The sequence below is a fragment of the Vipera berus genome, assembly GCF_964194415.1.
Source record: "Vipera berus genome assembly, chromosome: Z".
Lineage (NCBI taxonomy): Eukaryota > Metazoa > Chordata > Lepidosauria > Squamata > Viperidae > Vipera > Vipera berus.
In genome coordinates, this window is record NC_138205.1 from 19,945,790 (window position 1) to 19,962,728 (window position 16,939).

Below are 16,939 nucleotides of genomic sequence, written 5' to 3' on the forward strand. Positions count from 1 at the left end.
AAGGTGTCCTACTCCATAGAGCAGATGTTTTTGCACATTCCGCTAAGCCATAATATGGGTTACTTTGTTTTGGTTTAACCTGGTTTGTAAATCCAGCCACTGAGATTTATCAACTGCTACTAATGCATGAGCACAATGTGTGAATTTAGCCAATAGTGGTTCATTCAGTAAAACATGGTTAGATGAACCAGGACTTGGTCTACGAATAGCAAGAAGGATTTTGGCAGAGGCTTAATTCAAATTATAGACTTCATGGATTGCAGAGCATGTCATATGTGTGAATGGTGGGCCTGTAAATTGCTTTATTGGCTTGAGACTTTCAATACCTGTCCTAATAAAATATGAGATTTGTTTGCTTTATATTTTTTGGGGTGGGAACATTTGTGGAAAATATGAACAGAACAGCAGCGCTTTACAGAGAAAGTCTGAAGAAGACTGTGGTTATCACCATACTGTCAATATTTAAATATAGGTAGTCCTTGACTTTCAACACTTTGTTTAGTGATCGTTGGAAGTTACAACGGCACTCTAAAAAGTGACTTGTGACTGTTTTTCACACTTATGACCGTTGCAGCATTCCCATGGTCATGTGATCAAAATTCAGACGCTTCGCCAACTGGTTCATATTTATGACAGTTGCAGTGTCCTGGGATCATGTGATCCCCTTTTGCGACCTTCTGACAAGGAAAGTCAATGGGGAAGCCAGATTTACTTAACAACCTTGTGACTAACTTAACAACCGCAGTCATTCACTTTAATAACTGTGGCAAGAAAGAACATAAAATGTGGCAAAATTCACATAACAGCTGTCTCGCTTAACAACAGGAATTTTGGGTCCAACTGTGGTCATAAATCAAGGACTACCTGTAGTAATATCTTTCTCCTTAGAAACACACCATTTTTAATTTTAAGTGCAGTAAAAGAGCTCATCTGAGCTACTTCATTGCTCCTGTCTGGCTTCTCCTGGCAGCAAAAACTGTGAAACCAACCTGAACATGCTCATCGTACAGTTTGTTTAGCATTATATACAAACAGGAATCCTGGAGTCTAGCTTTTCCCCAAGGTTTGCTTGTGGCTTATGACACTGGTTTAATTAGAAACAAGCCAGAATTTCCAATAGACCCCCTAATACTGAATAAGCTGTAGGCTGAACTATCTGGTTTCATTAGCTTATTCTATTCACCCTAATACTGTCTATTCACAATTAGTATCATAATGTAATATCTGAACACTGCCCTGCTATCTTTCAAATACTATTTACTGTTAATTCCTTGTATTTTTGCCATTTCTATTAGTTTTATGATCAGCCTACCACACACATAATTCCTGAACTATAATTTATATGAATGACAAGGGATTTTTTACCAAAACACTACAGTGTAGACCAGGGGTTTCAAACTCGCCGTGTCACATCATGTGTCGTGACGTATCGCGACTTTTTTCCCCTTGCCAGAGCTGGGGTGGGTGCAACTTCCGCGTGACGCATCCGTCCTGCGGGCCAGCAATTTGACTCCCCTGGTGTAGACTGTCTTTTCAGAGTCAATCAGTTATCTCTCTCCTTGACAATCTATCATTTACAGCAGCGGTTCTCAACTTCAGGAATTCTGGCTGGGGGATTCTGGGAATTGAAGTCCACATATCTTAAAGTTCCCAAGGTTGAGAAACACTGGCCTACCGCGTTAATGCAATGCACTTGCCAATTTTCTCATGAAGGGGAGAGACAGCATCTGCAAATTATTTCTGCTGAACCAAACTCAGATTTAATCTGAGTCCACTCACACTGCAACAGCACTGGCCAAACAGACCCATACTGGAAGCAAGTTAAGTTAGAAGAGAGAATTTATTCAGTTAGCAGTTTACACAGCCTTTTCCTTATGTGAATCATGATACACAAATGTTGCCCATGCTGGCTGGGGAATTCTGGGAGTTGAAGTCCACACATCTTAAAGTCGCTAAGGTTGGGAAACATTCTTCTACAGGCACCTTCATCATGCTCTAGACCCCAATTTGTGACCTTCTCATAAAGGTACAACAACACAGATCCCAAAGAAGTGTGCCAATGTCTGTTAAAAACACGAAGCTATAAGGATAAGAAGAGATGAAAGTACAGTATTGTTGTGTATCCTGTAATTGTTTTCATTGGGGAAAAGAATAAGAATGTCCCCAAGAAGGAGGAGGATGGGGGCCGTGCAAGAGAATGAACTACAGAGTAAATGGCAGCTTTAGGTAAAGGGTGACCAGGAGGATTAGCTAGATTAGAAGTGGATTCTTTTGAGCAAATTGCTGAATAGATGAGCAGCGGGCAAAACACAACAAAGGATCTGATCAACACCTGCATGTGTGAAACAAGGAAGGAACTGCAATGCTACAAGCAGCTCTAGAAGGGGCAGGCTGAAGAACACTACTGTTGCATCGATTCTTCTGACATCTGGAAAGGCAGGCGTCCAATCACTCTTTGATCTAAAAAAGAAAAAGCACATTTTGAGGTTTTATCTCAATCCTGCCCACGTAACACCCAACTGTCTTTGATTCTTAATATCCCATGCTATAACAAATCTAACATAGATTCCCTCTGTCTGGAATCAATGTCTACAGGTAAAATAATCAAAACATATTGTGAACGTATTATAAAGCTCTATTATATATACATACAATGATACAATATATATATTGTATACACACACCCATTTTTAAGAAGTACGTTAATAGTTTATTCCATTTTCTTTTATTATCCTGCCTTTATTTTTTTTATAAATAATTCAAGGCAGTCAACATACTTAATACTCCTTCCTACACCTATTTTCCTCACAACAACATTCCTGTGAGGTGGGTTAGGCTGAGAGAGCGTGACTGGAGCAAAGTCACCCAGCCAGCTTTCATGCCTAAAATGAGACTAGAACTCACCATCTCCTGCTTTCTAGCCTGGTGCCTTCACCACTAGATCAAACTGGCTCTCCTTTCTCCGTGTTATTATGTAATCTTATGATAATCCTTTTATTTTATTTAAAACAAAGATATATCTAGAAAGATGTATTATCTATAAACAAACAGATAATTACCGAGGTTGGACAACTATTACCCAGTATGACTTTAGTAAAGGTTCCAGAATATAGTATTTTTATCATATCAAAAAGAAATACACTTTTTTGAGTTTAGTTCCAAAATATCTATATTATTGTTTATGTGGCTTAAAAAGAAAAGAAAAGGAAAGGAAAAAAGAAAAGAAAAAAAGAAAAGAAAAGAAAAGAAAAAAAGAAAAAAGAAAAGAAAAGAAAAGAAAAGAAAAGAAAAGAAAAGAAAAGAAAAGAAAAGAAAAGAAAAGAAAAGAAAAGAAAAGAAAGAAAAGAAAAGAAAAGATCCTAGAAATAATATAGATAAATGTTTCATTTTTCTGGTTGCTTTTCACATCATATACTGTAAATCTTTTGCCTTTTTTATTTTCAAAATTCCTGGCTTTTTTACTCCAACTGACAGCAGTGCCCATTGATGCAAGTTTTAAAAACCATACTCTAAATCAGACATGTCAAACACAAGGCCCGGGGGCCAGATCCGGCCCGCGAAGTGGTTTCATGTGGCCCGCGAAGCCATCCTGGAAACAGTGAGGGAACGGCCCCCACTGCCTTGGCCCTGGCCCAGAGAGTCTCCTCCAGCCAGAGACCCTCAGATCTGTCCCACTCCTGCCCAGGCCCCCAAAGGCACCCTTGATGCGAACAATGTAGAGCTGACCACTCAGGGTCCATTAAGCACCTAGGGCGGGACCATCTCGTTGGTTCAACAACCCCACGACGAGGAGTGGCAAAACAGACCAACCGCAGGAGGTGATGATCGGTCCATGACAGGGGCATGACAATTGGGGAACCCCCACCCAGATCATCTAACCACCGTCCAGATAGAAAAACCAAATCGAGCGTGTGACCCCCCCATGAGTTGGACCCTGAATAACTTGCGACAGGTCCATGGCCATCATGGAAGCCATGAACTCCCGAGCTAACTCAGATGATTCCCCCCAGGGATGGTAGATTAAAGTCACCCAAAACCATAAGTTTGGGGAACTCAATCACCAACCCTGAGAGGATGTAGAGAAGCTCAGGCAGGGCTGCTGCTGCACGACTAGGCGAAAGGTACACCAGCAGCAAGCCCAACTGAGCTCTAGGGCTGCATCTCAAGAGGAGGGACTCACACCCGACTATCTGGACAACAGTGGCCTCCCGCGGACATAAGGTCTCCCTCACAACTACCGCCACTCCTCCGCCCCTACCCTGAGCCCGAGGCTGGTGCAGCACCTGGAAACCTGATGGACAAAGATCAACCAGAGGTACACCGCCCTCTGGGCCCAACCAGGTCTCCGTAATGCAAGCCAGGTCCGCATGCTCCTCCTCGATCAAATCACGTATAAGAGGAGCCTTGTTAGCTACGGACCTGGCATTGAAATACACGAGCCTGAGCTCAGGTGGCTGCTCATCCTCGCTCCCGGAACCATGGGCCAAAACCAGAGGGTCGGAGCGCATCACCGCTTGGAGACAGCGGGGACGCACTCCCGAATATTGATACGACCCTCTGTTTGCACGCCTGCTGCCATTCCCAACCGCCGTGGGAATAAACAAACCCACACCCCGCTCCGGGGTCCCGGAGGCACCCAACCCAAGCCTTGTCACGGCGCGATCAATCCCGGGCCTGGTCTGAGAAATGGTTGGTGGAACCCCCCCAGTTCCCGACCAAACCTCATGTGAACCTCATGTTAAAGATTTAACTCAGAGGCCCATGCTTATGAGAGTTCCTAAGCATTATAAAGATATTAATTCATCCCCACTGCAGTTTTCTTCTTCTCTACTTGTCACTGCTTTTTTTCTTTAAAAAAAGGTGCCGGAACTCACAAACGTCATACAACCCGCCTTGCCTACCCTACACGATTCCATCCAAAAAAAGGTGCCGGAACTCCGTTCTGGGCATTCTATGACAAAAAAAGCCCTGCTACTTGTTATTTTTCATGGGCTAGAAAGTGGAAAGCAGCCTAATACTGAAATAAAACAGAATTGTTCTTGACTTTTATTCTTCAGAGTTTTCGAGCACTTTAGCCTGCTCTGTCCTTGTGACTTGTCTGCAAAATAGCTGATAAATAGCGTTATATCAGCTGTACTATTTTGGGGACACAGGTTTATAGACATGGGTTTAATGCTCTTTCGAAAGAGAACTAAATTTGTCTTCAGGTCCGCTAGAAGAGAACATTTGTAGCTCAGGGTTGAACTGCGGGGTGCTTGGTGCTCTCTGAGCTTGGTAGTTTTCTTGAAGACATTTCACTACCACCCAAGGTAACATCATCAGTGCTAGAAGGGCTTTGCCGATATTTTTATATATTCGTCCCTTGCCCTGTCGGTGCTGGTGGGAGTGTTCTTGGTAATTCCCTGCTTAGGTTGTTGTTTACTACCGGTATTACTTTGTTTGTCTGCCTTGGTGGTTCCTTGACTGGGGGATTGTTCACTTGATTGCTGGTCTAGTCAGATCGTACGTGTGGAGGATACACGTTATAAAAGCAACCAGCATGTTCCTTCCTGCTCATGCCATATTCTTCCTCCATGGTTGTGTCCTCTCAGCCAGGCTAACAGGAGGGAGCAGGGCTTCGCATGAAGCCAGAAATGAACAATAAGCAAGATTTGCTTTCAGCTATTCCTGCATGGAGAAAGCTAGAGAGTTCCAGAAAAACATCTACTTCTGCTTCATTGACTATGCTAAAGCCTTTGATTGTGTGGATCATAACAAACTGTGGCAAGTCCTTAAAGAGATGGGCATACCAGACCATCTTATTTGTCTCTTGAGAAACCTATATGCGGGCCAAGAAGCAACAGTGAGAACTGGACACGGAACCACTGATTGGTTCAAAATTGGGAAAGGAGTCCGGCAAGGCTGTATACTGTCGCCTTGCCTATTTAACTTATATGCAGAGCACATCATGAGAAAGGCAGGGCTAGATGAATCAAAAGTTGGAATTAAGATTGCCGGAAGAAACATCAACAACCTAAGATATGCAGATGATACCACTCTAATGGCAGAAAGTGAAGAAGAACTAAAGAGCCTCTTGTTGCGGGTGAAGAAGGAGAGTGCAAAACTTGGGTTGAAACTAAACATTAAGAAAACCAAGATCATGGCATCTGGCCCTCTCAATTCCTGGCAAATAGATGGGGAAGAAATGGAGGTAGTGACAGATTTTATTTTCCTGGGCTCCAAGATCACTGCAGATGGGGACTGTAGTCAAGAAATTAAAAGACGCTTGCTCCTCGGGAGGAAAGCCATGGCAAATCTAGACAGCACACTAAAAAGCAGAGACATCACCCTGTCAACAAAAGTGCGTATAGTCAAGGCTATGGTCTTCCCAGTTGCAATGTATGGCAGTGAAAGTTGGACCATAAGAAAGGCTGAGCGCCAAAGAATTGAGGTCTTTGAACTATGGTGCTGGAGAAGGCTCCTGCGAGTCCCTTGGACTGCAAGGCGATCAAACTGGTCAGTCCTAGAGGAGATCAACCCTGACTGCTCTTTAGAAGGCCAGATCCTGAAGCTGAAACTCAAAGACTTTGGCCACCTAATGAGAAGGAAGGACTCACTGGAGAAGAGCCTAATGCTGGGAAAGATTGAGAGTAATAGAAGAAGGGGACGACAGAGAGTGAGGTGGCTGTATGGAGTCACTGAAGCAGTAGGCGTGAGCTTAAATGGACTCCAGAGGATGGCGGAGGACAGGAGGGCCTGGAGGAACATTGTCCATAGGGTCGCGATGGGTCGGACACGACTTCGCAACTAACAACAACAACAGTCCTGCAAGGAAATGTCAGTGCTAGCCCTGAGACACTCTGATCAGCAGCATCCAATCCTCGACTACCCCTGAGCCCCAAATTCCTGTTGTTATGCGAGACAACTGTTCAGTGAATTTTGTCCAATTTTACGACCTTTGTTGCAACAGTTGTTAAGTGAATCACTGCCGTTGTTAAATTAGTAATATGGTTATGAGGTGAATCTGTCTTCCCCGTTAACTGGGCTTGCCAGAGGGTCGCAAAAGCTGATCACATGACCCTGGGACACTGCAATCGTCATAAGTATGAGTCAGTTGCCAAGCCTCTTGATTTTGATCCCGTGACCATGGGGATGCTGAAAAGGTTGTTAAGTGTGAAAAATGGTCATAAGTCACTTTTTTCCACTGCTGTTGTAACTTCGAACGGTCACTAAATGAACCGTTGTAAGTTGAAGACTACCTGTACACCAAATATCATCAACACCTCCAAGTGATAAAAACAGTAAAGAATGGGCCCATATAAAATCCCTTATCTATATTAAAAAAAACAGATGTAGCATTTTTTCATAAGAGTATTGTATATTTCAGGGGTCTTCAAACTTGGCCCTTTTATGACTTGTAGACTTCAACTCCCAGCTGGCTGAGGAATTCTGGGAGTTGAAGTCCACAAGTCATAAAAGGGCCAAGTTTGAAGACCCCTGGTAGGTGGCGTAGCGTGGGGGGTGCAGGGGGGGGCGGCCGCACCGGGCGCAACATCTGGGGGGGCGCGCTCGCACTCGCAGCTCTCTGCCCCTGCCTGGCTCACTCACTCTCTCTCACTGCAGTGCTGGCTGTGCGAATCCGATCCAAGCCGCCAGGTCGCCGCCCACTGTGGAGGGGGGGTGCCAGGCGTGCGGTGCGGTGCGGAGAGAGAGCGAGGGACTATCTGGGGGAGGGACAGTGCAGCGGCCAAGTGCTAAAATCCATGGGTTAGGGGGCGCAAATTACTTGCCTTGCCCCGGGTGCTGACAACCCACGCTACGCCACTGCCCCTGGTGTGTGTGTCTGTGTGTGTGTCTCTGTGTGTGTAGGAAGTCTTTTAGAAAACATCAGTCAAATATTATACAGCCAGATGCTCTGTGGAAGCAACATTTCCACTCTCTTCTGCAAGTCAAAACAACCACGGAGAATTGGAGGCAAAGGCCACAGGGGGTCCTGCACTTACAACCACAGCTGGGGCCGGAATGCCCATTGCTAGGCAAGGCCATTGTCAGATGAGTTTGCACCCCCCCACCTCCTCCCTTCTGAAGACCCCCGTGGTGTGCTCTCACCTCGGAGATTCAGGTAGGAGAGAAAATCCATCAGCGTCTGGAGGATGCCGTAGTCCGAAGGTTGCAGAACAGGTGCTGAAAGAGGGAAGAAACGGCATGAAGGGCTAACTAAATAACGGAAAATACCGGGAGAGCTCAGAGAAGCCAGCTAGAGGGCGCTCACCCAAAGACTCCTGACCCACAGAATACAAGTCCTCGGCTGCATCTCGCTTCCCAGCCAAGGCTCCTTTATCAGGCAACGTCTGGTGGGCATCTGCTTTGGAGAGAGGAGAGTGGGAGGGAAGAAGTGCTGCAGGTTACATGGGAAAAAAGAGAGATGGTTTACACCGGGGCTCATAAACCAGGAGCCCCTTATCCACCAAATGGCCTGGTGGCCTTTTATAATCACCCCCACTGCCGGGCAGCCATGGGAGACTTCCCGATGAAGCTTTCATGGGCGGTTCTCAACTTACGAGCCGCAACTGGGCCCCAGATTTCTGTTGCTAAGTGAAATGTTCATGAAGTGAATTTTGCCGGACCTTTCTGGCCACAGTTGTTAAGCACAATTGTCAATGCAATTGTTGAGGCTCGGTGAATCTGGCTTCTCCATTGACTTGGCTTGTCGCAAGAGGGGATCCCATGACACACACACACCCCGGGACAGTGCAACCGTCGTAAATATGAGTCAGTGGCCAAGTGTTTGAATTTTGATCGCAGAGGATGCTGCAACCGTTGTAAGTGTGAAAAGTGGTCATAAGTCTATTTTTCCCCAGTGCTGTTGTAACTTTGAATGGTCACTAAACGCTGTAAGTCAAGGACTCCCTGTTTCATGCAATTTTCCTTCATTCACACAAATGAGACAGAGACGTTTCCCATCTCATATTTCAGTAATAAATCTTAGCATTAGTAATGCCAGGAAGCCTCTGTGTGGAAGCACCGTATTTCTTAGGAGGAAGATGCCATCATCACCACCACCACCATCACTACCACTACTACGACCGCCGCATCTCCTCATAGTTTTCTTTCTCATCAAGGAGCCACAAGCGAAGTAATACAGATAGTCTCTGACTTACGACCACAACTGGGATCAGAATTTCCATTGCTAAGCAAGTCAGTTCTTACGCGAGTCATCCCCAATTTTATAATCATTTTGTCGTGGTGGTTAAGTGAATCACACCATCCTTAAGTTAATCCCATTTCCCCCATTGACTTTGCTTGCTGGAAAGCCAGCTAGAAAGTCAGCAATGATTATCGCATGACCCCAGGATGCTGTGTATTGTTGTAAATACATGCTGGTTTGCCAAGTGTCCAAATTTTGATATTTGTGACCATGGGGATCCTGAGATAGTCATAAATGCGAGGACAGGTCATATGTAGCTTTCTTCAGTGCCACTGTAACTTTGAACAGCGTATTTTAACTGTCTGAAAGTGTTTATTTTTTGTAACATTTTCTTAGATTATAGGATAAAATAAAGGTAAAGGTAAAGGTTCCCCTGCACATGCGTGCTAGTCATTTCCGACTCTAGGGGCCGGTGCTCATCTCCGTTTCAAAGCCGAAGAGCCAGCGCTTGTCTAAGGACGTCTCCGCAGTCTTGCGGCCGGCATGACTAGACGCCAAAGGAGCACGGAACACTGTTACCTTCCCACCGTAGTGGTCCCTATTTTTCTACTTGCGTTTTTACGTGCTTTCGAACTGCTAGGTTGGCAGAAGCTGGGACGAGTAACAGGCGCTCACTCTGCTACGTGGCACTCGGGATTCGACCCGCCAAACTGCCGACCTTATCAACAAGCTCAGCATCCTAACCCACTGAGCCACCATGTCCCTTCTAGGATAAAATACAAAAATACAAAAGCAAATAGTAGGACAGAGTGGGGAGGGAAAAGGGAAAGAAAAGTGAGGAGGAGAAGGGAAAAAGAAAAGGAAAGGCACTGACTTCCGACTTCCTCCGTTGCAGTAGAATGAAGCATTAATGTCGAACTTCAACTTTTTACTTTTCCATAATGGTATAAACTAGCCTTTTCTATCAAACTAATTAGTAAAACCCAAAATCAAACTTTTGTGGGTTTTTTTCACCTCAAGCACAAAATCTAGCAGCAGTCTCCATGTGGAAACAAAAGTACTTACACTCTTTTCTTTAATCAAAACAGTCAATTTAGCCATCTCTGCCAACCCCATCAGCTTCTGTAGCCATTTCGTCCACAGTGGGAATCAAAATGTCCTTCCATTTTTGGGCATACAATAGTCTTGCTGCCATTGACATATATAAGATCAAAGTTCCGATTTTTTTTTCTCAAGTTTTTTCCATTAAACCCAGAAGAAAAGTTTCTGGTGTCATCTTTATCTTTACTTTTAAGAATTTTCTTTATTAGGATATGAATCCTAAAAGCGATTATTTTTCAAGCATGATCGTCGTCATACTTCTCCTTAGCAAGATTTATTGAGCTACACAAGATGGGGTTACATGAGTTCCAGCAGCTGAACTATTTTCTATTTAGAACACATAAACCCCCTGTACATCAAAAGCCTTTTAATTTTCTTTCCAAGAGTCTTTTTATGAACCAGTAGGGAGGGAGCTTTCTCCATTGATGACAGAGAAGCTAGAGGCTGGCCGTTTACATACAATAATGGTTTACAGGTAGTCCTTGACTTATAACCATTAGCTTAGTGACTGCTCAAAGTTACTTATAACTTACAAGCAGTCTTTGTCCTTACAACTGTCACAGCTCCCCATGGTCACATGATTATCCAGGCATTTGGCAACTGGCATGTAATTTCAATAAAGCATCGCAGGATCATGTGATCACTATTTGCAGCCTTCCCAGCTAGCTTCTGACAAGCAAAGTCAATTGGGGAAAGCTGGATTGGTTTAACGGCTGGCTTATTTGCTTAACAACTACAGTGATTGACTCAACGATTATAGGGGGGGGAAAGGTCGTAAAACCGGGCAAAAGTCACTTAACAACCACTTTGCTTAGCAATGGAAATTCTGATCCCAACCGCAGTCATAAGTTGAGGATTACCTGTACTGAATCTCTCTCTACATGGGGCTGCCCTTGAGGACCACTCGGAGGCTCCAACTGGTACAGAATTTATTTTTATTTTTTTTATTTTTATTCCATTTATATCCCGCCCTTCTCCAAAGACTCAGGGCGGCTTACAAACTTAGCAGTAGCAGAATGCAGCCGCAAGAGTTGTGTTGGGAGTCTCCCGATACTCCCATGTTACACCTCTGCTCCGTGAGCTGCATTGGCTCCCAGTTGTCTTCCGAGTGAGATTCAAGGTTCTGGTAATGGTTTTCAAGGCCCTACATGGCATGGGTCCGGAGTACCTTAACTTCCCTCCGCCCTGTGCGTTCCCACAGAGAGGGCCTCCTCAGGGTGCCACCGGTCAGGGAATGTCGTCTGGTGGCCCCCAGGGGGAGGTCCTTCTCTGTGGGCACCCCGGATTTATGGAATCGGTTGCCGGTTGAGCTCCGGATGGCGCCCGACCTTCGCTCCTTCCGACGCGATCTGAAGACTTATTTGTTCGAACAAGCCGGCCTGGCCTGATGGGGGATGGGTTGGGATTTTATTGTTGTTTTAAATATATTTACTTATTGTTGTAGCTTGGGCATTTCGTTTAATTCTTTTTTAACTTTTGTATTTTTGTACTTTTATATGTTTGCCCTGTTCACCGCCCTGAGTCCTTCGGGAGAAGGGCGGTATACAAATAAAATTATTATTATTATTATTATTATTATTATTATTATTATTATTATTATTATTATTATTATTATTATTATTATTATTATTATTATTATTATTATTATTATTATTATTATTATTATTATTATTATCACTCTAAGGAACCAGTTATAACAGCCAGATTGGGTTTCAGTAGATGTACAGGTGCTAGGTTGTTGCTCTGATCCCCTGCTATGTTTTTTATAATAACTTTATTAATTCTTATATTATTACAGTTAAACAGATAAAACTAATAAAACTTCAAAAAAAAGAATAAAAGGAAGAAATAGAAATGACAGAAAAATAGAAAGAACATATAGGAAAGAAGGAAAAAATAATAATGTGATAAAGAAGAAGTATATAGAGACATTACTTTCCCCTTTGTCACAAGTATAAAGTTTTAGCAACTTATCACCTTCTCTTAAAGCAGGGGTCTTCAAACTTGGCCCTTTTATGACTTGTGGACTTCGACTCCCAGAATTCCTCAGCCAGTGTGCCTGGCTGAGGAATTCTAGGAGTTGAAGTCCACAAGTCATAAAAGGGCCACGCTTGAAGACCCCCTATCTTAAAGTATAACAAACAATCTTTCCTTCCTGTATTTCCTTTTTATCTACAAAAAGATCCTTAAAACTTCATCATTCAGTCCTGGTAAGCAAAAGTCCATTAAAGGTTACCAGAAATAATAACACCGATCACCTGCTGCTCTTTAGTTTAAGTTTAAGTTTAAGTTTATTGAATTTATATACCGCCCTTTTCCCGTAGGACTCAGGGTGGTTTACAAAGTATTTAAAAACGTCAATACAATACAAAAGTTAAAAACAGTTAAAAATAATTAAATTTGATCCCTGAAAAATATAAAACCCCAATTAAAAACTCTCAGCCTGGGCCGGAAAGCTCAAAGAGCCAGGTCTTCAGGTCCCGGCGGAATGACTGAAGGTCGGGGGCAGTCCTAAGCTCTACGGGCAGCTGATTCCAAAGGGCCGGCGCACCCACTGAGAAGGCCCTCCCCCTGGGTGTTATCCGCCGGCAGTCTTTTACCGGCGGCACCCTGAGAAGGCCCTCCATGTGGGAGCACACAGGACGAAGGGAACTTGATGCCGGCAGCAGGTGTTCCCTCAAATATCCCGGACCCAAGCCATTTAGGGCTTTATAGGTCATCACCAGCACCTTGAATCTCACCCGGAGGGCAACTGGAAGCCAATGCAGCTCGCAGAGTAGAGGTGTTACATGGGAGTATCAGGAAAACCCCATCACAACTCACGCAGCAGCATTCTGCACCAGCTGAAGCCTGGTGCAGGGAGTTATCAGGAGCCCCATCCCTAGATGCTGATAGTACAATGCTACACATATTTCCTTAGAACAGTGTTTCTCGTCCATAACGCCTTTAGTGAGAGTTATTAAGCAATGGGGCAGCTTGCCTCCTGGAGTTGTGGGTGCTCCATCACTGGAGGTTTTCAACAAAAGAGTGGTAAACCATTTGTCCGAGATGGTATGAGGACCCCTGCCTTGAACAAGGGGTTAGATAAGAAATTCTCTCTGTCCCTTCCAGCCTTATGATTCTATGATTATGATTCAGTGCTGGCTAAGGGAATTCTGGGAGTTGAAGTCCATACATCTTAAAAGGTATTGAGGTTGAGGAACACTGCCTTAGGAAGAAATGTCATTAGGTTCAGTAGAACTTCTTCCCCTGTGACCTTAAAGCAGCTTTCACTTTAACCCTGTTTTCTCCTGTCTGTGAAATTCTGAATCAACTTACGGGGTCCCAGCAGGTATCCAGCACTGTTCAGGGTCCAACCACGTTTGTCTTTAGGCTACAGAAGGAACAGTAAGAAAGGTGATGTTGATGTAAATTTGTATTTGCCTCATCTGGGTTATAATTCTGTCCCTCCTCCACAAAAGTCAAATTAAAATTTTACAAAATTTAAGACAGTCCCTAGTCCAATGTTTCTCAACCTTGGGAAGCTTAAGCTGTGTGGTCTTCAACTCCCAGAATCCCCCAGCCAGCAAAACTTGCCACGGTGGAGAAACACTGTCCTAGTCTAATACAGGAATTTAAATTCTCGTGAATAACAGAGTTTAACTGATGAGAATTTTTTTTAAAAAAAAAATAATTTTCTTAGTGACTAGCTGGAAGCAAGTCCAGATGAAATATTAAGTAGCATGATAAACCAATACACCTAATATTTAAATCAAAACCTCCTCAACGATTACATCCCACATCAATTTTTAGACCAGGAGAAAGGAGCAGGAATTTAAGAGGACAAAACCCATGATTCAGAGAGCCACATTTCCCATTCAAAATAATATTTTTTTTTAAAAAGGGATCTGCAAAATGTCACTTCAAAGCAATGAAAAAGGGAAACTCATCCTCAGAAGGGAGAAAAAATTGCACTGTTCTGTTTCTTTTTGTTCAATACCTTCCAGGTCTGAGAGAAAAATGGAAGATACCAAGAAAAGAACTACAAGTTCTATCATCTGAACCAAGTAAAATGTTGCTTTCTAAGACCTTAGTAAGACCACATCTGGAATACTGCATCCAGTTTTGGTCACCTCGTTATTAAAAAAAAGATGCTAAGACAGGGGTCTTTCTTCAAATTTGGCCCTTTTATGACTTGCGGACTTTAACTCCCAGAATTCCTCAGCCACCCAAGCTGAGTTGAAGTCCACAAGTCATAAAAGAGCCAAGTTTGAAGACCCCTGTGCTAAGACTTTGGAAAGAGTGCAGAGAGGAGCAACAAAAATGATTAGAGGGCTGGAGGTTAAAACATATAAAGAATGGTTGCAGGAACTGGGTATGTCCAATCCAGTAAAAAAAAAAGAACTAGGAGTGACATGATAGCAGTGTTCCAATATCTGAGTAGCTGTCACAAAGAAGAGAGGGTCAACCTGTTCTCCAAAGCACCTGAAGGCAGGACAAGAAGCAAATGATTGAAACTAATGAAGGAGAGAAGTAACCTAGAACTAAGGAGAAATGTCCCGACATGAGAACAATTAACCAGTGGAACGGCTTGCCTCCAGAAGTTGTGGGTGCTCCATCACTGGAGGCTTTTATTAAGAAGAGAGTGGACAGCCACTTGTCTGAAATGGTAGGGTCTCCTTCTTGAACAGGGGGTTGGTTTGGAAGACCTCCAAGGTCCCTTCCAATTCTATTTTTCTATCTCTTGTATTCTCTCCTTTCTGAAATGTTCTTTTAATGACAAAATGGTGTTCACATGCTCTGAATGGTATTTTCCCAGAGTGATATACTGTATTGTAGGCTAGGTAGCCATGAAACATATCTATGATTTGCTCTGAGGAAGAGCCTCTCAAAAAGGCCATGGAATTAGGGAGGTATGAAAATCTTCCCACACCCAAGCAGCTAGTAAGGAACTGAGACAGAATATTCCTTGTGGGCTGCTACCACCATGTTTTTCCGGTTGGCTAAGTCTTGTGTGAATCACAAGAAATCAGACCCCATTTTTCTCTTCAGCAATTGGATGGAAATGCCACCATAGTACAGATATTCTTGGTGCAGATGATCCTCCATAATTAATCATAGCAAAGGTAAAGGTAAAGGTTCCCCTGCACATGTGTGCCAGTCGTTTCCAACTCTAGGGGCCGGTGCTCATCTCCATTTCAAAGCCGAAGAGCTAGCGCTTGTCCGAGGACGTCTCTGTGGTCATGTGGCCGACATGACTAGACGCCAAAGGCGCACGGAACGCTGTTACATTCCCACCACAGCGGTCCCTATTTTTCTACTTGCATTTTTATGTGCTTTCGAACTGCTAGGTTGGCAGAAGCTGGGACGAGTAACAGGCGCTCACTCTGTTATGCAGCACTCGGGATTCGACCCGCCAAACTGCCGACCATCTGATCGACAAGCTCAGCGTCCTAACCCACTGAGCCACTGCATTTGCCCCTAATTAATCATACATATGCTTTAAAAAAAACCATACATATAATACATATGCTTTTTTAAAAAAAAATACCCACCACCATGAAGCATTCACACCTGAAATCCACAATCTGAAATCTGGTCATCCACAGTGCAACCACCACCTTTACCATCTTCTTCCTTCCGGATGTGAAAGCCAGACCCGGGTACTGTATTTCTCCCCCCAGTAAATTGACAAAATAGATTTGGAAGATCTGATACAACTCACCACAAACGCAACTCCAAAACAGTCCCCAAGCAGCGCACAGAAGAGCAAAGAAAAGCAAGAGACATACCAAGAAATCCTCATCTAGAGAGAAGCAAAGAAAGAGGAGCAAAGAAAAGATGCTGCTTTCCAATCACATTTATTTATTTATTTAGATTTATATACCGCCCCTCTCCGAAGGGACTCAGGGCGGTGTACAGGGCAATTAAAACACTATAAACAACACATAATATATAAAAATTAAAATGAAATTAAAACAAATAGCCCTAAACAATAAACACATTCTAAAATTTAAAAAAAAAATTAAATTAAAATCTAAAATCCCAGTCCCTCAGTCCAGGCCGACAAGTTCAAATAGCCAAGTCTTCAGCTCACGGTGAAACGAGCGAAGGTCGGGAGCCATCCGGAGCTCAACCGGAAGCTGGTTCCAGAGGGCAGGCGCGCCCACAGAGAATGCTCTCCCCCTGGGGGCCGCCAGTCGACATTCCCTGACCGATGGCACCCTGAGGAGGCCCTCTCTGTGGAAGCGCACAGGGCGATGGGAAGTTAACGCCGGCAAAAGGTACTCCCGTAAATAACCCGGACCCATGCCATTTAGGGCTTTATAGGTCATCACCAGCACCTTGAATCTCACCCAGAAGACAACTGGAATCCAATGCAGCTCGCGAAGCAGAGGTGTTACATGGGAGTATCGGGAGACCCCCATCACAACTCGTGCGGCCGCGTTCTGCACCAGCTGCAGCCTCCGAGTGGTATTCAAGGGCAGCCCCCATGTACAGAGCGTTGCAGTAGTCTATCCGAGAGGTCATGAGCGCATGAGTGACTGTGCGTAGGGCATCTCGGTCCAAATAGGGCCGCAACTGGTGCACCAGGCGAACCTGGTTTTGCTAATAAATTTTTCCTTTTTAGGAAAATGGGATTACAATGATCTTCTTTGGTTTGGCTATCATCTTTGACATTTAAAAGTTAGCAGTTTTTTATTATTATTATTTTGATAAATAAGCACGCAA

The 16,939-nt window shown here is 43.9% G+C and overlaps 1 protein-coding gene across 1 annotated transcript; it reads right to left on the reverse strand.

Moving 5' to 3' along the window:
- Positions 1 to 2,401: 2,401 nt before the first annotated feature.
- LOC308678686 (galanin peptides-like) lies at positions 2,402 to 16,542 on the reverse strand (the record flags this gene model as incomplete). Its single annotated transcript, XM_081345923.1, has 5 exons — positions 15,933 to 16,542; positions 13,547 to 13,601; positions 8,252 to 8,377; positions 8,089 to 8,163; positions 2,402 to 2,460 (listed from the first exon to the last, which is right to left on the reverse strand). The coding sequence occupies exons 1-5, from the start codon at positions 16,011 to 16,013 to the stop codon at positions 2,402 to 2,404; spliced, it is 396 nt and encodes a 131-aa protein (XP_081202049.1). The 5' UTR covers positions 16,014 to 16,542.
- Between the last annotated feature and the right edge of the window lie 397 nt (positions 16,543 to 16,939).